Here is a 22,548-nt window from a genome sequence, read left to right on the forward strand (position 1 = left end):
AAATAATATATCATACTATAACCCTATGGTAAGAATGGCCAGGCAGTATAATGATTTGGCTAAATGTAACGGTAACCTTGATATCTTTGAACCTAGACTCAGGGGATGTGTCAAATGTGTGAAGGATATCCTATTTGACAATGGCTAGTTATCAATATTTGTAATTTCAATTGTGTTTTCAATAGCCAAAGCTATGCACATTAGTATGGTTTTGCTGAGTGCACATACTATTTAGATTGCAATCCAGATTAGATCTAGGTACTACTTGTACGATTTAGCTAATATGTACCGTAATTATTGTATATACGGTCTATATATAAAATAATTGCAGGAGCGGGTCGACAAGTTGTCGGAGAGCTGTCGCCGCTACAAGAATCAGATACGGATGCTCGTCAACAAACTCAAGGAGGTCGGCGTTGATGACGTCACCGACATCCTCGAGGGTAGCGGTAAGAGGGGCCGAACACGCATCCGTCAGGGGGGTTGGGGGAACCTGCCACCATTAACAATACTTTAGTTGTGATCAGTTCCCGGGTAGATACTACCACTTTCTAGTCTGAAGCGGTGGGATAAGCGTCATATTGCACAACTTTTTTTTTTTATTGCTTAGGTGGGTGGATGAGCTCAGAGCCCACCTGGTGTTAAGTGGTTACTGGAGCCCATAGACATCCACAACGTAAATGCGCCACCCACCTTGAGATATAAGTTCTAAGGTCTCAGTATAGTTCAGACTCAGACTCAAACCTCGTGCTTTAAGGTGGCATAGCGATGTCTGCGTAACAATCTTCATATTACCTTACATATACCCTGATTTTACGTTGAAACCAAAAGTTGAAAAGTTGAAACCTTAGTTCTTCTTCTTCTTTATTTTTTGGCTCCTGCACGGTTTGTGCATTAGCCAGCGTCAAGTAATACGATTTTTTATAATTCGCCGTTGCAATTATTTACAGTTTATGAATAATAAAAATGGAAGGAAACTAATCACGATATAACAAGAATGATTAAAAACGAATTAAATTTACAAATGAGATGATATGTGATGAAATATAATCTCAGTAAAATGGTGGTCATTTACTGAGATTTTTTCAGTGGATTTTTTGGAGGATCCGGAGAAGTTACGTTCAGCGGCTTTGTTTCATTTTCCTACATTTGTGCACTTTCACAGATATTAAACAGTTAATAAAACACCGTTATTAAGACATTTCAACCTGAACAAACACTAAATAGACAAAATAAAACAAATCACAAAGCTTCACTCCTCGCGTTCCCGTCAAAAAGTCCCGAAACCATAGTTAGAAGCAGTTTAAAATTAAAACGCAGGCAGCGGCTTGGCTCTGCTCTTTGTATTGCTGACGACCATGGGCCACGGTAACCAATCACCATCACGTGGGCCATATGTTATCCGTCTTCCGGGCTATAACAACAAAAAAAATTAACAATAAATACACCCAAGATATGAATGAACCATGTGGTCCGCAGACCCGGTGGCGGCGCCCAGCGCTTCGGTCTCGCTGAACATGGCGCCGGTCACCCGGAAGAAGGAGAGGGAGTACCTCGGCATGTTCGAGTACAGGATACAGGACGAGCCCACCATCATAAAGAAACTTATAACCGGTATGAGCATTGTTTGTACACTTTATATATATATATATTTATATTAGAGCTTAGATGGGTGGACGAGCTCACAACCTGGTGCTAAGTGGATACTGGAGCCCATGGACATGCAGAACGTAAATGCGCCACCCATCTTGAGATATAAGTTCTTAAGTCTCAAGTATAGTGACAACGGCTGCCCCGCCCTTCAAACCGAAACGCATTATTGCTTCACGGCAGAAATAGGCAGGGTGGTGGTGCCTACCCGTGCGGACTCGAAAGAGGTCCTACCACCAGTAGGTATTTGTTTAGGGTCTACAGTATTCTCTACCAGTGAGCCAAAGGTGATGCATTATGTATTATGATTGAATGATTACTAGTGGTCTGGAGGTCTTTCCAGTTTCACCAGGACAGGTGGGCGAGCAAAGGCTCAGCCAGGAGGGGCGGGGTTTGCTAACAGCTGCCCGAGCGCCTCCGAAGGAGACTTAGCAACTAAAAAAAAAAAATTGAACTTGACGTAAACATTTTTTTATCTGATCGATCCTACGTAATGTGATATCGCAGATTTGAAACCGAAAGTGGCGACCACGCTGCTGCCGGGCCTGCCCGCCTACATCCTGTTCATGATGCTGCGCCACACGGACCACGTGGACGACGAGCCCAAGATGCACCAGCTCATGAAGGCGGTGCGGAACGGCGTCAAGAAGACCCTGAAGAAGCGATCGGACAGCATCGAGTACAACGCGCTGTGGCTCGCCAACATGCTGAGGCTAGTACACGAAGCCCCCCACAGTGTCCCCCCAGTCGTCCCCCCCTAGTGCGCTCGACTAGTTACAGGGGGGCGTGTACGAATATCAAAAAACTATTCGAACCGCTATCGAGAAAAAATGTATAGGATTAAAACAGCACCCCTACCGTCCGTTAAAATAACTAATTTCGGCAGCACGAATGAATTTACTTAACTGCTTTCGTTTCGCAATCGAATCGTCCCCCGATCCACTAACGGTGCTTTTAGGTACCACAAGCACCGGTCACCGTTCTCGTCGAACCCGTCGCTTGCGATGAAGGGCTCGAGTAAATTAACCCACAGACACAGCCCACTGAGTTTCTCGTCGGATCTTCTCAGTGGGTCGCGTTTCCGATCCGGTGGTACATTCTGCGAAGCACGGCTCTTGCTAGGGGCAGTGTCAGCAACGTCGTCAGAAAAAAAATCGAATCGTCACGTTCTCAAAACTCGAAAATCTTGAAATGTAAATCTTGAAGGCTGATTATAGAGTACTATCGTCTAATGCAGTGTTTCCCAACGCTTTTTTTGTGCCACGCCCCACTGTAACTTATTTAATTTTTTTATGCCCCCCATACAAAAATTTTAACATAAAAAATTGATTAGTTCACTTAAGAAACGTAAATGATAGGTTGTAGGAAGAAATCAGTAATAGAATTTTGTAGCAGAACACACTACCAACATATAACCAAAATATGTATGAAAACATAAAAATATGTATGAATACAAAATAATTTTATTACTGATCTTCTATATTAATTTAGTGCTATTGCCCCCCTTAAGTGGTGTGAATTGGGAGTGGCCTATATCCAGCAGTGGACGGTGGGCTGTTGATGATTATACCCCCCTTAATTATGAAATTGCCCCCTTGTGGGGCCGTGGGCCCTGTGTTGAGAAACACTGGTCTAATAATTCGTTTTCTTATCGAGGACTCGATACATTTACATTACGAATTAGATAGGTTTTCGTGTTTGACGTACAGTATAGAGTACTGTAAGCTTGGTTCCGCCGCAAAACGAACATTATCTGGGTCCAAAGGTGAATTTAGTTGAACAATACAGTTGAATCTTCCACCTCATGTCCCAAGGTGCATAGTTGTAACTATACTGAGAACTTAGAACCTTTATCTCAAGGTGGGTGGCGCATGTACGTTGTAGATGTCTATGGGTTCCGGTAACCACCTAACAACAGGTTTTTTTTTATTGCTTAGGTGGGTGGACGAGCTCACAGCCCACCTGATATTAAGTGGTTACTGGAGCCCATAGACATCTACAACGTAAATGCGCCACCCACCCTGAGATATAAGTTCTAAGGTCTCAAGTATAGTTACAACGGCTGCCCCGCCCTTCAAACCGAAACGCATTACTGCTTCACGGCAGAAATAGGCGGGGCAGTAGTACCTACCCGTGTGGACTCGCAAGAGGTCCTACCCCCTCACAAGAGGTCCTACCACTGTGAGAGCCCACAGGTGGGCTGTGAGCTCGTTCATCCATCAAAGCAATAAATAAATAAAATGTACGTTGTGACCTCTATGGCCTCTTTATCATTACGAACTTATTAACCCAACTTACCACAAAAACAGGTCTGCAAGTTTTTCCAAGGTTTGAATGTTTCATCTAAACAAGCTGATGTCCGACTCCAGACTCCTGAACAACCTGCGCCAGTACAGCGGGGACGCGGTGTACCAGGCGGCGAACACTCCGCGCCAGAACCAGCAGTGTCTCCGGATCTTCGACCTCTCGGAGTACCGGCAGGTGCTCAGCGATATAGCCATCTGGATCTACCAGGGTACGTCGGTTTTTGTAGCAGAACAATAGGTCACTTGCTTTAGTGAGTGGAAGAGCTCACAGCCCACCTGGTGTTAGGTGGTTACTGGAGACCGTAGACATCCACAAGGTTAATGTGCCACCCACCTTGAGATACAAGTTCTAAGGTCTCAAGTATAGTTACAACGGCTGCCCCACCCTTCAAACCGAAACACATTACTGCTTCACGGCAGAAATAGGCAGGGCTGTGGTACCTACCCGTGCGGACTCACAAGAGGTCCTACCGCCTAAGTCGCGTTTTCGTTTCATCTTCTAAAGTTTTCACTCTCATAAACCAAATGACCTTTTGGCAAATAAAATACAATACTATAGATTAAACTGCTAATTGTAGGGTGTAGGGCTCGCTCGGATAGGGATCACCGTGCTGCCCATTTCTGTAGCAAGGTGTATACGAGGTGGAACTATGATCTCTACGAAATTGATACAAAAGGCTTTACTAGTGGTAGGACCTTTCGTCGCGCGGGTAGGTACCACCACCCTGCCTATTTCTGCCGTGAAGCAGTAATGCGTTTCGGTTTCAAGGGTGGGGCAGCCGTTGTAACTATACTGAGACCTTAGAACTTTTATCTCGAGGTGGGTGGCGCGTTTACGTTGTAGATGTCCATGGGCTCCAGTAACCACTTAACACCAGGTGGGCTGTGAGCTCGTCCACCCATCTAAGCAATAAAAAAAGGTGTATATACTTCATGTTTCGGGCAGTGGACTATATTTTATGTTAGGTCGCTGGCTAGCTTCAATGAAATTTGATTTGGAAAGAAGACCTTTAATATCTCTTTGTTCCAGTGTCCAACAAGACAAACAAAATGTTTTGTACAACTCTACAACGACTAGTGTTGCCACATATTAATGTTTTGCCACACTAGAAACATTTTTAAATAAAATATAATGCTTATGATTGTCCTAAACACTTCCTTCATCCTATATTACGAGTTTTACAATAAAATTCCATTGTTGTCTCCCAGGTCTGATCAATCTGCTGGAGAGGCAGTTGGACCGTCTGATAGTGCCCGCGATCCTGGAGCACGAGGAGATCAGCGGGCTGTCGGGCCCCGCGCCCCCCGCCGCGCCCCCCTCCTCCCCCCGCGCCGGCCCCGCGCGCCTCAAGCACGAGCTGTCCGCGCTGCAGCACCACCTCGACACCTTCGCAGTCGACCAGGCGCTCCGCCTCAGCATCTTCAAGCAGGTCAGTAGCTGCAAGCAGGTCAGTAGCTTCAAGCAGGTCAGTAGCTTCAAGCAGGTCAGTAGCTGCAAGCAGGTCAGTAGCTTCAAGCAGGTCAGTAGCTTCAAGCAGGTCAGTAGCTTCAAGCAGGTCAGTAGCTGCAAGCAGGTCAGTAGCTTCAAGCAGGTCAGTAGCTGCAAGCAGGTCAGTAGCTTCAAGCAGGTCAGTAGCTTCAAGCAGGTCAGTAGCTGCAAGCAGGTCAGTAGCTTCAAGCAGGTCAGTAGCTTCAAGCAGGTCAGTAGCTTCAAGCAGGTCAGTAGCTGCAAGCAGGTCAGTAGCTTCAAGCAGGTCAGTAGCTGCAAGCAGGTCAGTAGCTTCAAGCAGGTCAGTAGCTGCAAGCAGGTCAGTAGCTTCAAGCAGGTCAGTAGCTTCAAGCAGGTCAGTAGCTTCAAGCAGGTCAGTAGCTGCAAGCAGGTCAGTAGCTTCAAGCAGGTCAGTAGCTTCAAGCAGGTCAGTAGCTGCAAGCAGGTCAGTAGCTTCAAGCAGGTCAGTAGCTTCAAGCAGGTCAGTAGCTGCAAGCAGGTCAGTAGCTTCAAGCAGGTCAGTAGCTGCAAGCAGGTCAGTAGCTTCAAGCAGGTCAGTAGCTTCAAGCAGGTCAGTAGCTGCAAGCAGGTCAGTAGCTTCAAGCAGGTCAGTAGCTGCAAGCAGGTCAGTAGCTTCAAGCAGGTCAGTAGCTTCAAGCAGGTCAGTAGCTGCAAGCAGGTCAGTAGCTTCAAGCAGGTCAGTAGCTTCAAGCAGGTCAGTAGCTTCAAGCAGGTCAGTAGCTGCAAGCAGGTCAGTAGCTTCAAGCAGGTCAGTAGCTTCAAGCAGGTCAGTAGCTGCAAGCAGGTCAGTAGCTTCAAGCAGGTCAGTAGCTTCAAGCAGATCAGTAGCTGCAAGCAGGTCAGTAGCTTCAAGCAGGTCAGTAGCTTCAAGCAGGTCAGTAGCTTCAAGCAGGTCAGTAGCTGCAAGCAGGTCAGTAGCTTCAAGCAGGTCAGTAGCTGCAAGCAGGTCAGTAGCTTCAAGCAGGTCAGTAGCTTCAAGCAGGTCAGTAGCTGCAAGCAGGTCAGTAGCTTCAAGCAGGTCAGTAGCTTCAAGCAGGTCAGTAGCTTCAAGCAGGTCAGTAGCTGCAAGCAGGTCAGTAGCTTCAAGCAGGTCAGTAGCTGCAAGCAGGTCAGTAGCTTCAAGCAGGTCAGTAGCTGCAAGCAGGTCAGTAGCTTCAAGCAGGTCAGTAGCTTCAAGCAGGTCAGTAGCTTCAAGCAGGTCAGTAGCTGCAAGCAGGTCAGTAGCTTCAAGCAGGTCAGTAGCTTCAAGCAGGTCAGTAGCTGCAAGCAGGTCAGTAGCTTCAAGCAGGTCAGTAGCTTCAAGCAGGTCAGTAGCTGCAAGCAGGTCAGTAGCTTCAAGCAGGTCAGTAGCTGCGAGCAGGTCAGTAGCTTCAAGCAGGTCAGTAGCTTCAAGCAGGTCAGTAGCTGCAAGCAGGTCAGTAGCTTCAAGCAGGTCAGTAGCTGCAAGCAGGTCAGTAGCTTCAAGCAGGTCAGTAGCTTCAAGCAGGTCAGTAGCTGCAAGCAGGTCAGTAGCTTCAAGCAGGTCAGTAGCTTCAAGCAGGTCAGTAGCTTCAAGCAGGTCAGTAGCTGCAAGCAGGTCAGTAGCTTCAAGCAGGTCAGTAGCTTCAAGCAGGTCAGTAGCTTCAAGCAGGTTAGTAGCTTCAAGCAGGTAAAATAAAATATAATGTATCTTTTTTATTTGATTGGTTTTGTTAATTTTAAGTATGTTTCAATGATACTATGTACACATATGAACTTGTTGTGGTCTGAAATAAAATAAATCATTCATTCATAAATCATTCATTCATTCATTCAGGTCAGTAGCTTCAATGAACCCTTGCATTAGACGCCTTCAGCTCTAAGAGCAGGCTTAGGGACCCCGGTAACCGTACTCGTCGAACTTTTTTATTTTTGTTATTGCTTAGATTGGTGGACGAGCTCACAGCCCACCTGATGTTAAATAGTTACTAGGGCCCATAGATATCTACAATGTAAATGCCGCGCCACTCACCCTGAGATATAAGTACTACGACTTTGTAGAACACATTATTATTTACAAAAAGTTTCGCGACAGCATATGTTTTACTATTATAATTATGCCACCATAAGTGTTCTTTTATTTAAAAAAATAAAACAACGTCAAATATCGTTGAAATTTTTGTTAAAGACCTGAGCGGAGCCGCAGCGGTCCTAGTTATTAACAATGAGGCTAGTTATTAATAATAATGCTGAAAATGAATATTTCCCCAGCTCCTGTACTACATCTGCGCGTACAGCTTGAACCAGCTGCTCCTCCGCAAGGACCTGTGCTGCTGGGCTAAGGGCTTGCAGATCAGGTACAACATCTCCCACCTCGAGACATGGATCAAAGAGAACTTGGCCGAATACGGACAGAAAAATGTAAGACCAAAGATAATATGTAGTGATTGTGTTTTATTTTAGTTATTTATTACACTTGATGCGCAGTATCGTACATCTAATAGTCGACTAAGGGTGATCCAGGCCGAATCCTGATCACGCAGGAACAAGCCACCGTCGACGCCCTAGACACGTCCTGACGGATCCATCAGATCCAATAACCTTTGCATTAGACGCCTTCAGCTCTAACACTAGGAGCAGGCTTAGGGACCCCGGTAACCGTACTCGTTGAACTCGACAAAGAGGTCGACGTGCAACGTAGCCCATGCATCAGCTCGCTGAGCTTCTCGCCGGATCTTCTCAGCGGGTTGCCATTCCGATCCGGTAGTGGATTCATTCGCGAAGCAGCTACTCTTGAGTTGTTAGGCCTGCTTCGGAGGCGCTCGGGTAGCCGTTAGCAAATCCCACCCCCTTCTGGCTGAGCCTTTGCTCGCCCACCTGTCCTGGTGAAGCTGGAATGGCCTCCGGGCCACTAGTAATCTATCAATCATAAAAAAAGGGTTATTCAGGACAACGTACCAAATGCACCTACATTGGTTCAATAATTAAAGTAAAATTGACGTTTAACCTTTCATTAACCTTTCCATTGTGTGACGCTAACACACTTAGTTTCATTCATTTCATTCAGTCTTTTTTTTTTATTCCTTTTTATCGCTTAGATGGGTGGACGACCCACCTGGTGTTAAGTGGTTACCGGAGCCCATAGACATCTACAATCTAAATGTCGCCACCCACTTTGAGATATGAGTTCAAAGATATAAAGTATAGTTACAGCGGCTGCCCCACCCTTCAAATCAAAACGCATTACTGCTTCACGCGCAGACATAGGCAGGACGGTGGTACCTACCCGCGCGGACTCACAAGAGGTCCTACCATCACTAAAAACCATTCATTCATTTTATACAGTTAATACATTGTTCATTTTAAAGAGTTTTAAATGTGTTAGAAGGACTAAACAAACTATATATGAGTCGACTATTATCAAAGCCGGCAATCTGACTTTTGGACAATGATTGGTAAATCAGAAAAACGAATTATTGACTTTGTATTCCATTGGCAGTCACAAAACTCTTCGGAACGATATCTTAGATAAATAACAGGTTAAGTATTAACCTTTATTTAATGCAGGTTTTGAACCGTATTCTTTGAAGGAGACGATTATATTCAACTCAATCTGTATTGACATATCAATAAAAAAATTTTGTCCAAATGCACAGATTGCCACCTTTGATAATAGACGACTCATATTAAGTATGTTTATTAAACAAGTAGATTAGGTATATAAATGAAGTTTTCGTTAAAATAAACAAAATAAAATGAAAACAGAATAAAATAAATTGGTTTATATACTTGATACAAATTTGAATATGTAATAAATACTTTTTGTTGTTTATGACTTAATATTTTAAATTGAACAGTTCAATATTTATGGTCTGTCCGCCCCCCTCCCGAATGTGGCCAGAGCGCTATGACATGTTCTTCGTCAAGACAGGTTTAAGCAGCGTACACAGCGACAGGTGGAACTCGACTAGTCTATTGTCAGTGTCCACGAGTGACAGCCGGATCAGGTGGACACTATGCTTACCATGTTAATACTTTTTTTTTCTACCTAGCTGAGAGCCTTGAGAGGCTATTTCAGTGTAACCTTAACTAGTAGGTGAGCTCACGGGGCTCAAACCTGACGACGTTGCTAACACGAACCCTAGCGAGAGCCGTGCTTCGCAGAATCTACCACCGGATCGGAAACGCGACCCACTGAAAAGATCCGGCGAGAAACTCAGTGGGCTGTGTCTGTGGGTTAACCTACTTGTCGAGCCCTTCGTCGCAAGCGACGGGTTCGACGAGGATGGCGACCGGTGCTTGAGGTACCTAAAAGCACCTTTAGTGGATCGGGAGGATCCGAAATGACGTGTTTGGGGCGACGTCGACTGCTTTCCATTCTTTCCGCAGGATCGGGAATGTAGTTACCGGCGGCCATGATGAGAGGGTTCTCGTGTCGTGCCGCTTTGTCGAAGTGGCATGTTAATAAAAAATGGCTCGTGTATTTCAGGTGGAGGAGGTGTTGAGCGTCTTGAAGCCGATAACCCAGGCCGTGCAGCTGCTGCAGGCCAGAAAGTCCATGCAGGACGTCCAGAGCACCGTGGACATGTGCTCCAACCTGACCGCCATGCAAGTCTGCAAGGTACGAAGCCAGGCACGCGAGGTTTTCGGTAGGCAGCGGCTTGGCTCTGCCCCTGGCATTGCTGAAGTCCATGGGCGACGGTAACCACTCACCATCAGGCGGTTTGCTCGTCTGCCTACAAGGGAAATTAAAAAAAAGGACGACTCGATAAAAGTTGACACTAATATTCGCTTTACACTGCTGGCTCTCGCGTGACGTCAGAGGATTGAAATAACAGCCGCTTATATGATCAGACTGACCAGGTCTCCAAACTAGATGGCATCGATCTTGTGGGTCCGCGCGGGTAGGTACCACCACCCCGCCTATTTCTGCCGTGAAGCAGTAATGCGTTTCGGTCTGAAGGGTGGGGCAGCCGTTGTAACTATACTGGGACTTTAGAACTTATATCTCCAAAGTGGGTGACGCATTTACGTTGTAGATGTCTATGGGCTTCAGTAACAACTTAACACCGGATGGGCTGTGAGCTCGTCCATCCATCTAAGCAATAAAAAAAAATGCTGTGAGATATAGGGTTGGACTAGTGGTTACCCAGTCTTGCGCGCTCACACTGCGCCTTACCATCAGGGGGGCACACGATCAATGATGGTGTAGCTGTTTCCGAGACGGTTAACCTATCGCCCATTAAACTATTAAAAATGTGTGCGGTGCAATCTCGAAATAAAAACCTCAATAATATTCTATCTTGTTCTCTCGTAAGCTAAATCCTATGTTTGTCTATTTCTTGTTTCACCGAATTTCAAATCAAAATGGTCCTAAAAAAGTTTTATCCTAAGAAAAAATGCTGACAATGAAAATTTTCCGTCTAGATTCTAAACATGTACACACCAGCCGAAGAGTACGAGGTGAAGGTGACGCGGGAGTTCATTCACGAGATCCAGAAGAAGATGCAGGAGAAGGCCGGCTCCAATCCGGACAAGGAACCCGTGAGTTTTTTTAAAGTGATTTGATGACCTGGTAACTAAGACCTTTAAGTCATGTCTTACTTTAGTTTATATTCTTATTTTTATGAAAAATGACGAAATCAAATGAAGTGAGATGAGATGAAATATAATCTCAGTAAAATGGGTGTTGATTTACTAAGATTTTTTCAGTGGACTTTTTGGAGGATCCCGAGAAGTTACCTCCAGCGGCTTTGTTTCATTTTCCCACATTTGTGCACTTTCCCAGATATTAAACAGTTAATAAATCACCGTTATTACACATTTAAACCTGAACAACACTAAATAGACAAAATAAAACAAATCACACAACTTCACTCCTCGCGCTCCCGCCAAAAAGTCGGAACCCGTGAGGGTATTTAAATGTTCACGATTGACTTCCACGGTGAAGGAATAACATCGTGTAATAAAAATCAAACCCGCAAAATTATAATTTGCGTAATTACCGATGGTAGGACGTTTTGTGAGTCCGCACGGGTAGGTGCCTACTTCTGCCGTGAAGCAGTAATGCGTATCGGTTTGAAGGGTGGGGCAGCCGTTGTAACTATACTGAGACCTTAGAACTTATATCTCAAGGTGGGTGGCGGCATTTACGTTGTAGATGTCTGTGGGCTCCAGTAATCACGTAACACCAGATAGAATGTGACCTCGTCCACCCATCTAAGCTCAAAAAAAATTTAAAAAAAAACATACAAAAATGTTTATAAAGATTTGAGACTGGCAACACTGCCGACCTACACTAGCGCCGAATTTTTTGGCGGGAACGCGAGGAGTGCAGTTGTGTGATTTGTTTTATTTTGTCTAGTTAGTGTTTCTTCAGGTTCAAATGTGTAATAACGGTGGTTTATTAACTGTTTAATATCTGTGAAAGTGCACAAATGTGGGAAAATGACACAAAGCCGCTGGACGTAACTTCACGGGATCCTCCAAAAAGTCTCAGTAAACGACCACCATTTTACTGAAATTACATTACATCCTATAATATCATCTCATCTCATTTCATTTAATTTCATCTCAGCTGATTAATGTCTCAAATTAATCATCTTCATTTCATTTCATTTCATATTATCATTTTTCATAAAAATAACAATATAAATTAAAATAAGACATGACTTAAAGGTCTTAGTTACCAGGTCATAAAATCCCTTAAAAAAACACTAGCGCCATGCGAAATTGACTGATAATTAATAAATTTGTTACAGCAAAACCTACTGATGAACTCCAAGATGATATTCTCCGTACAATTCCCATTCAACCCCTCACCGATACGACTGGAGGCGGTCGAGCTCCCGGAGATATTGGAGCTAGATGGCGTACTCACCAAAATATAATCTACCGCCATACGAATAAGGTTGAATTTGAGCCCCAACGTTTTGTTTAATTCCCTCACTAGTTGAGAATCGAAAGGCCTAGTCCGTCTCTCTCGCTCGCCAGCAGATAGGAAAGAGACAGACATGCTTTTGAACGTCGACTGTGAAAATATTGTTATGTACTTAAAGATTTATATTATTAGTTGATTCACTCTTTGATTAGTTACTTTAGAGAAATATAGACCTTAGTTTAATGTAGTTAAGGTTGATTGTTAGTTGTTAATAAGTTTAGGTGGGGACTCGATAGTCTGAGAATTATTTTGTAAATCACATACTAGGTCATTAAATAACAATTCTGATTCTGATTATTCAATACAATTTCTATGGACGTTTTTTTTCGGGCTTCCTATTCGTTTCCGTGTATACCTTGACATGTCAACTGACAAGACCAGAAATGTAGTTTCGGATGATCGCGTCCCCACCGATACTAAGCTCTTGATTTGCTCATCGAATTATATTTGTTTGTGATATACAACGTTGCTATCGCCGACAGAACTGCGAAAGCTCTGAAAATATTTTATTCTGTAATATTATTAAAATTTTAGCTAGATTCAGTCGTATTGATCAATATACAGGGTGTGTTCGAATCGTTCCTGTAATTGAAGGCAGATTAGCTGTCGACATTAGGGAAGATCGAGATGGTTCGATCTAATCCGCACCACACTAGGGATTCCATTCCACGAAGTCCTTCATATGGGCAATAATCGGAGGCGCTGGAGGGACATTGCGAGAAGGTAGGCAGCGACTTGGCTCTGTCTCTGGCATTGTTGAGGTCCATAGGCGACGGTAACTACTCACCATCAGGTGGGCCGTATGCTCGTCTGCCTACAAGGGCAATAAAGAAAAAATAGAATCCTGTCAAAACATGATGGTCACGACCCTCAGCAGTGAGGAAACTACGCATGTAAGAGAGATGTCAACTGCGATGATATCATGTTTGACAGCTTTGAATTGCACACAATGTATTATCAAGTAAACGTCATGTGACTCGAAGGGTCAACGACCTCACAATGCACGAAATATGCTCACACAAAAATGATGTATATACAGGGTGTCCCAAAAAGAATGGATAATCCTGAAACACCTCATAGTAGAGCTATTGGGGTCATAAAAAAAAAAAATCTCAGGTAGTAAGTACCCAAATTACGTATTTTAAAAAAGTTGATATTTTTCATACTGTTGTGAGTTTCTGGAATATACAACAGATACAAATAAATGAAATCCATAGGCTTTTTGGTGTTTTAATATTCTACATGGACTATGCTAAGAAATATGCAAGAAATCGTATGAGTAGTTAATGTAATTTTTTATAAAAGTTAACCTGAACCTTAATTTTAATCATAAGATTTCGTATTTTTTCTTTAATATTAATTTGGGTACTACCTAAGATTTTTATTTTGTGTCCCCTATAACTCTACTATGTGTTTCAGGATTATCCATACTTTCTGGGACACCCTGTATATTTTCTTGTACAAAGTATAGGCGACCATAATTCGGTTATCAGTGTCTTCAAAAAAACAAAAAAAATATAAATGACGCCTAGAAAATAAATATGTACAAACAAATATATAGATAAATTCATGATTAGTCAATGAAGATTGTTTTTGTTAACTTTAAATATTAGCTTCTTTGCGGTTCGGCTTTGAAAACGTTTTCATCACACCCTGTATACAATACATCACTTAAGCAGCCCTGGGAGCCATTTTTAAGCACTGCCTTAACCACAATTGTGTCCGGAATGCTTCACCCCGGCCTTTAACATTATCAGTACTTATATATATTTTTTCTAATCAAAATGCACTTGGGGTGTTCAGAATTTAGTATGTGGATACTAAATTTACATTGCATAGATATATGTGTGAGTTTGACACTAAAGTGTGACAAGTCTGGTCTGGACTGAAGGAGTTTCCAACAGGTACCACTCACCATCAGGTGGGGCGTAAGCTCGGCTTACACGGGCAATAAAAAAAATTAAAAACAATGTGGAATGTATTATTGAAACTGACTTAAAGTTTTGAGACAAGACTGGTTCATGAAAACGGAGAGGGTATGCTCTATCTTGCTCTCGCAACGTCAGTTTTGTATACAACTTGAACTCTGACGTCATTGTACAATATCACGTCTGTAGTATGAAATTTAAGTTTCATTATTCTAAAGAAATGTACACTTTGTTTTTTTTTTTATCGAATTAATTTTATTTTATTTGTGAAAGCAAAATATATACAAAACGGAATTTCTTTTCACAGACTTGTTGCACTTTGGTTCGGAATTATCTTGTTTGTTAAGGCGAGTGTATAAAATATATATTTAACAATGTTTCAGAGATGAGAATCAAGATAAACGAAATTAAAATTTTAAAGGTCAAACCTGGTAAAAGTACACTCGCTTTAAAAAAAAAATATTTAAAATAAAACATGCTATTATTTATTTCTTTATAGGTATAATAATTTTTTAGCATTTTAAGTGTTGTAACTAATCATTCCGTATAGTATGCCATTTTTATAAAAATAATTAGAGGTGCCATTGTGAGATAACATAGAATTTCTAATTAACTGTTTGGGTAAAGAAATAAATTATTATATGAAACACACATTCCAACGATATAAGTGATATAAAATTTAATTGCAAATAAGCATATTATGGAGTTGCATAATATGAAACAATAATAAATTTAAATATCATATTTGTAAAGAATAGATTTAATTGATTTTTGTTATTATTATTATTTTAGTTATTATTTTGGTTCATTTATGTAATATCGTGAAGGAAATCTTTAAATCTATTCTGACTTTATAAGAAGACTTTCCTTAATTAGAAGAATTTAATTATCAGTTTTTTTTTTTTTCAAAATTACTTTCGAACAAAATCCTGTTCGAATCAGATAACAGACCCTTAGCCATTTTCCATTAATGATATTTTTCTATGTTTTGAGAATTACGCGTCGCTGGAACGCTAGCAGTGTTTGGATACTCTCTGGTCGGTAATGTAGACAGTGACGTCTTTTGACAGCTCGCGCATTTTAGCGGGAAATTTGAAAATCGTATTTATGGTTTTTTTTCAATATATTTTTGAGTGTATAACTTTTTTGTGATTATAAAAAAACGTGTCTCCAAATTAAGATTTTTGAAGTGAAACTTCCTTATCGGCGTTGGAAAAAAATTTACCGTCACATTTTTCGGTTACGCGTCACTTTTTTCCGTTACGCGCCATCTGTTTTGTATTCATGTCTATGATAATAAAATCCTTTTGTTTAAACTTTATCTAATTTAACTTTTTGAAGTGAAACTTCCTTATCGGCGTTGGAAAAAAATTTACCGTCACATTTTTCGGTTACGCGTCACTTTTTTCCGTTACGCGCCATCTGTTTTGTATTCATGTCTATGATAATAAAATCCTTTTGTTTAAACTTTATCTAATTTAACTTTTTTGTATTCATGTCTATGATAATAAAATCCTTTTGTTTAAACTTTATCTAATTTAACTTTATTTAACCAATTTCTAGAAAGTTGCATGTAGATCATTTTTCGAAAAATAAGGCCATAAACAAGTTTCACTTCTTACGTGTGTACACTAGTACACGCACACATTTTTTTTTTCTAGTTTATTATTATAATAGTAGGATATTATTTTGGAAGGTAAAATTTCAATAGTTCTTGATTTTTTGTAAGTAACGTGTTTTTTTTTTTAAACCCGATTTTCAAATTAACATTACTGCGTTTTCAATTCGTGACGTATGTTTAAAGAAGGTCTTTGCTGATCGATGAGTCACGAAAAAGTTTGCCTGTGCTTTCTGGCATGCTTAGGCAGGTAGATCTGGTCGTGATCGGCCATAACGGAATCCATAAACGTCTTCAAGTCCTCGTGGCCTTAAGGTAAGAGACTCCATGCTGGTATTAAAAACGCGCGAAGAAACATCAGTTTTTCTAATAAAATTCACATGTTCGCTTCCACGGCGAAGGAATATCATCGTGTAATCAAACTGGCAAAGTTTGTTAGTAATTAGTGGTAGCAGGGCGTCTTCTTAGTCCACACGGGTAGGTACCACCAGCGTGCCTATTTCCGGTCTTCTGTCAGATAATCCTCGATGCAGAAGTTGGGTTTGCTCGTAAACTTAACGCAGTTTTTTGATTATAACCTACAAATGAGGTCTCGTAAGATTTTTGCTAGAACATTCCTAGTGTTGCCTTTTTGAAAATCGTTTTTACGTCACTGTTATTATTTTGATGTGTTTTTTTTTTGTTTTTGTTTTTATAAACACGTATATTTTTTAGAACGGAATTGTTGCTAGCCGCGTCTTCTAATAGTATTAATGTGGAGAAGTTATATCGTTTATATTAAAATAGCTACGTCGTGTTTGTACGGCACGAGGCTGGTCGTGTGGAATCGAATTTTTTTAATGTTTTAGCCGAAGTTGCTTATCCCTCCCGGAGTACTTCTTATCAGTCCACAGAAGTCCACTGCTTTCCATAGGCCTCCCTCAAACCTCGCCACAAAGATTGGCCCTGCACTGCCTGCATCCAGCTGATCCCCGCGAACTTCAATATGCCTTCGTTCCATCTTGTGAGAGGTCTTCCGATACGCGGTCGCCACTCAAGAACTTTCTGGCCCCAACCGCCATCCGTTCTCATATTATTATCTGACAGCAATGTAAACCGTGTTTGTTTATTAAGCCATTTTTTTCTTAACCTTTTTAGTGTTGAGCTTATTTTTACATATTTTGGAGAAATTGTTAAGATTTTTCGAAGAAAAAAAGTTCCTTAATAATGAAGTGTGCACAGAATCTTAATTATTTTCCTCAAATGTAGATGGATGTTCGGTTGGATTATAAATGTTGTTAATTTGTTAGAAATGTTTTACATTCGCGCGCTAAGACACATCTGAAACCTGTAATCAAACTGCGCAATAGTCGGTATTCCGACGCTCCGCATGCGCGTTAATAGAGAGTCGATCTATCGACGGTTCGCGCTCTAAGGATTAATATTATTGTCTCACGATTAGTTCAGATTATATTTATGTTTCAAATTAATTCATGTTAAGTTTGCCTACGTTATTATTATTATTTATTTAATGGAACAGTGTTACCATAATAGAAATTGTGAGGTGCTTCGATATGGCAACATTTAGTGTTGTCATATATTGTAGTTTTTTTTTTCTTTCTAGTTTACATCTTTTCGTTTATTACAATCGTGTTGTTTATTTTTTAATTTCATATCATTCATTCGAGAAGCAAACTTAGTCCATACTAAACTAGAAGTATAGGTATCGATCGAAAATTCAATTTAAAAAATTTAAGTGACAAATTGATATAGTCTATGTTCAAACGCATTTTATAATATATATATATATTTTTTAATGCAAATTCTATATAAGACACAAGTTTTTATATCATGCAGCCACGCGTGCCGTTTAAGGCGCATCTCGTATCTTATTAGATACGAGATGCTCCACACGTTTGCCCCAACATTACTACCAACGTTGAGCGGTTAAATTGATGAATAAGTGTCCACACGCTGGCTGTTATACTAATTCCTTTCCGTTAGATCCAACGCCAGAACCAAATTGCTCTAAGCGCTTTTACAGTACTGAGTGCGTATAATTTATATTTATTATTGAAAAAAAAAAAAAGAAAAAGCCACGTCAAAGGAGATGGTGGATCGCGACATGCATACTCGACGCGTGTTGCAACAGGACTGAACAAAGCGCCAACATGTGGACAGATCGCGAACGTTGGCACAGATTTCTTTAATAAAACCGACACCCGATAGCCGACAACCAACGTTGGGGTCAATGCTATTTCCTAGATTGGGCGTTGGGGCCTATGTTGGGGCCACGTGTGGAGCCGGCGTAATACCAAGCGCAGCGTCTATACCAAGGTTTTCCCGGTATATATACCAACATTTTCAAATATAAACGTGTGCGTGATTAATATTTAACTGTGATTAATATCACTTAGAATTTATTGTACGTGCTTTATGATTGTATCCTGAGGGAATCATAGTTTTGTCAGTATTTCAAATGTACTTAATTTTCCATTGAAAATGGAGGGGAATGAGATCAGATGTCTCTGTAAACGTCTCGCGCATCTCATCTCGTCTCTTAGCTTCGGTGGAAAATCAGGCCTGAAAGTATTTTAATGTATTTGATGTAGAAATAGACTTGCCATGTATAATAATGTTGGTCACCGATTATATTAAACTCGCGACCCGCCCTCGCTTCGCTTCGGAAACTGTAATTTATTATTGATTTCTCCACTATTTAATGGATGTTATTATACATATAAACCTTCCTCTTCAATCACTCTTATCTATTAAAAAAACCGCATCAAAATCCGTTGCGTAGTTTTAAAGATTTAAGCATACATAGGGACAGACAGATATAGGGACAGAGAAAGCGACTTTGTTTTATATTATGTATTGACTTTTAGGAGCTAAGACAATGAGAGAAAGAATACACTTTATTGCACATCCAAACCCAACATTAAAGAAAAGAGTAAGCAAGTAGATATACAGGCGGGCTTATCGCTAAAGCGGTCTCTTCCAGACAACCGTTTAATTTACAGAAAGTCTGGAAAAGATAAAAGATAGAGTAGGCGTGTTTCGGTGTACTATTAATAAGACATTATTAAAGAAAATAAATACATATAATAAACATATAATAAATAGATATATACTTTTTACATATAGAATGAAATCATTATATGATTTATATTCCAATATATTTACATATACATAATAAATCAACAGTATGGATAAAGCATAAATAAGCAATGCTTTACAAACATCTTTATTGAATGGGCTCTTAAAGTTATTTTAACTGTTAATGGGAATGCGGGTAGGTTGTTGGGAACAAACAAATCGATCTACCCTCTTTTCCGTTTTTTGGGTATTACCACTGGAACTCGTCCCGATGATACCAAGGTATCGACAGCTTTATCAGAACACTTTGGGAAAGCATCGTTCGTTATCAAATTTAATAGTCTTAATATTCGATTCCATTCACTAGATAATGAGAGAATTGAAAAATAATCAATTCAAAAATGCATATACCAATCTCGACGAGAGTTTTTTTTATTTTAAATTATAATTTGTTTTAATGTGTTATTTGTATGTACGACCATTTTAAGATGATGATTCTTGGTTGATTAAAATAATACGTTTCAACAAATAGTTCAATCACACTAGATGGTTTTCGTGTGCAGAGAAAATTATACGAAGGGTGTTTTTTTTTTAATTCTGATCAGTTCACGAATTAAATTGCTGCTAAGTTGGTCGGGTTTTTAACATACGGAAAAAATTATTTAACTTTCAAATTTTGACGAACGTGAACATTTTGTGATGTTATTGAAAATTTATAGAAGTTACAGCGTTTATATGAGCTATAGTTTAGAAAGACAACTTCAATGGATATATTGTGGGTTTTCGATAGTATTAAATTTGTCCAGGTCCAAGACCAGCATAAACTGGACTGCTTCCACGAATATATTCTTCGCATCTCGTTAGTTTTTTCACCATTAGTGCAGCAGTCACCGAGTGTGCGAATACTTTCTTCCTTCTCGCAGTATCTACGATCGTATAGGTACCGTACCCGGCAATAGATATAGCACATCGACTTTTGGAAAGACGCATTAAGCTAATTTTAGCTTCGTATACAGTTCTCTCTGTCGCACGTAATAAAACGACCGACAAAAGTCGCGTAGCTAGTGTGCGACAGAGATAACGCTCTACGAAGCCGAAATCAGCCGACTGTCTCTTTCTAAGAATCGATGTGTAATAGTTTTCGGCAGGCACTGTACAGTCGTGTCTGTTGCTGCCACATAATAAAAAAGGCTGTCAAGTACTGTACGTACTTGAGGCATGAAAATCTATCGAATTAGTAATGTAAATGTATCGAATTGTCGATACGAAAACGGATCATTACATTAAATCGAGATTAACGTTACCGTATTGTAAGACTCGGGTTCCAAAGCCAGTAAATAAATACACAGATTGCAATAGTTAACACTTAATTCTGTATTGCTTTATTTGTAACTCCACTTGTACAATCTTTAGATGTCTGCTCACTACTGAATACACTGCTTTCTGTTCCGTTTTTTTCAGACTACCGCTTTTTTTATTATATCACGTCCCCCACTACTGCCATTGCTCCCACCAACAGTGTTGCTATCTGGCAATCCGAAAATTGCCTATTGCGAATTGCGAAAATAAATCTTACAGTTTGTCCAAAAGATTTTAGTTCTCTCGATTATGAGTTTCGAGTTTTGAGAACATAGACAATTTGATTGCAAAACGAAAGTAGTTAAGTAAATTCATTCGTGCTGTTGAAAGGATAGGCAGCGACTTGGCTAGCGGTAGGCAGCGACTTGGCTAGCGGCAGGCAGCGACTTGGCTAGCGGTAGGCAGCGGCTTGGCTCGGCCCCGGTTGCTGAAGTCCATGGGCTACGGTAACCACTCACCATCAGGTGGGCCGTATGCTCGTCTGTCTAAAAGGGCAATTAAAAAAAATATAGTTCTTTTTAACGGACGGTAGGGGCGCTGTTTTAATCCTATACATTTTTTCTCGATAGCGAATACTTTCTCGATAGCCATTCGTGCTCGCCTCTCTGTTCTATTCTATACTATCAGCCCATAGACGTCCAGCTGGACTTAGGCCTCCCCCAAGCCTCGTCATAAGATCGGTCCTGCGCTACCTGCATCTAGGGGATTCCCGCGAACCTCAATAGGTCGTCGATCCGTTTTGTGGTTGACCTACCCACACTTTTAATTAAATTCTGTTCTATTAATTAAATGCCATTCAGACTTGAACCAATTACCTTCAGTCGTCTGAATGTATGGATAAGTTAAAGATGCAGCGTTGAAAACTGTTCATTTAGTATAAAAAATTAAAAATAAAACTAGACAATGTATTTTAGCGAAATGTTTCCATTGTTACAATTTTGTAGATTTTAAATCAAACAAAAATATATTATGTATGTTTACAGGTAAACGTTGTTGAAATTCATATGTATATTAGGGTGCTCAAGTTATATGAAATATCATTATATATATATATTTATGAAAACTAAAAAAAAAACGACAAATAATAATAAGTATATCAATTGTTTATTTACAATAAATGATAATCATGATTCGGTCAATTTTTTTGTATTTGTTTCTGTGCAATAAAATAGAAATGATTTATTCGTGGAAATTAGTTTTATTTTGTATTAAATAAGATGATTCCTTTTGAAGAGTCAGTGTTGGAGTTGCGTGTCGAAGGAAAAAAAAGTGTGAACTTGACATTACCAACATTATTACTTTTGCGTCAATTTTAAGAAGGTGCGACATGATAAATAATTGGCTCCTTACGGATTGGGTATGATTGTGGAAGATATTGAGTTTTTTCATCTTAACTTACAGCAGAATGTGGGTCCGTGCGTGTAAGTACCAACACCATTTTTTTCCGGCTATGTACCACCACCCTGCCTATTTCTGCCGTGAAGCAGTAATGCGTTTCGGTTTGAAGGGCCGGGCAGACGCATGTCGATCACCGCAGCCGTTTGGTTCGAGAGCCAACTCTACACCTTTCCTTTCCTCCTCCTTGTTGGTGGTGAGTCTTGGTCATGCTTGGACTCTGAGACTCTGGGAGATCTAGTGAAACTCCTCCGCCGCCCGTTGGTCAGTAAGAGACCTGATGCTGAGTGACACTAGTAAACTGTCCCTCCAACCGGTGTAAAATCCCCTCGGTTTGGCCATCGTACGCAGGGTGGATTGGCGGCCTTTCCATGGCCTTAATTTTTCAGTCCCAAGGGCCGATCCTCCTACGAGGTCCCCGCGCCCAGAGGGCATGGGTATATGTGGGATGCCTTTCCAGGACCGTTAATTTTGGAATCTTATTCGCTTTATATTAAGTGCCTTTTCTTCTGTTCCTACGTTTTATTTCATTCATTAGGATAGGTAAATGTTCTTTTTTTTTCCTACATAAGCCTTGAGAGGCTATTTCAGCGTAACCTTAACTAGTAGGTAAGCTCATGGGGCTCAAACCTGACGACGTTGCTAACACAAACTCTAGCAAGAGCCTTGCTTCGCAGAATCTACCACCGGATCAGAAACGCGACCCACTGAGAAGATCCGGCGTGAAACTCAGTGGGCTGTGTCTGTGGCTTAATTTACTCGTCGAGCCCTTCCTCGCAAGCGACAGGTTCAAGGAGAACGATGAC

At 40.8% G+C, this 22,548-nt stretch overlaps 2 protein-coding genes across 4 annotated transcripts in view; one reads left to right on the forward strand and one right to left on the reverse strand.

Annotated features, from left to right (window-relative positions):
* The window catches only part of LOC101736113 (unconventional myosin-Va), a 76,308-nt gene extending 54,769 nt beyond the window's left edge, over window positions 1-21,539 (forward strand). For all 3 annotated transcript variants that reach the window (XM_038015241.2, XM_038015246.2, XM_038015251.2), the window contains 9 exons: window positions 332-449; window positions 1,480-1,614; window positions 2,158-2,362; window positions 4,020-4,165; window positions 5,166-5,386; window positions 7,696-7,845; window positions 9,914-10,045; window positions 10,852-10,968; window positions 12,186-21,539. In XM_038015241.2, coding sequence (XP_037871169.1) covers window positions 332-449; window positions 1,480-1,614; window positions 2,158-2,362; window positions 4,020-4,165; window positions 5,166-5,386; window positions 7,696-7,845; window positions 9,914-10,045; window positions 10,852-10,968; window positions 12,186-12,314 — 1,353 coding nt within the window. In that variant the 3' untranslated portion in view covers window positions 12,315-21,539. The remainder of the gene's footprint in view (window positions 1-331; window positions 450-1,479; window positions 1,615-2,157; window positions 2,363-4,019; window positions 4,166-5,165; window positions 5,387-7,695; window positions 7,846-9,913; window positions 10,046-10,851; window positions 10,969-12,185) is intronic.
* The window catches only part of LOC101735982 (transcription factor CP2-like protein 1), a 204,404-nt gene that overhangs the window by 144,498 nt on the left and 37,358 nt on the right, over window positions 1-22,548 (reverse strand). The gene's annotated exons all lie outside the window — the stretch shown is intronic.

The sequence above is a fragment of the Bombyx mori genome, chromosome 2, assembly GCF_030269925.1.
Source record: "Bombyx mori chromosome 2, ASM3026992v2".
Taxonomy (NCBI): Eukaryota; Metazoa; Arthropoda; class Insecta; order Lepidoptera; family Bombycidae; genus Bombyx; species Bombyx mori.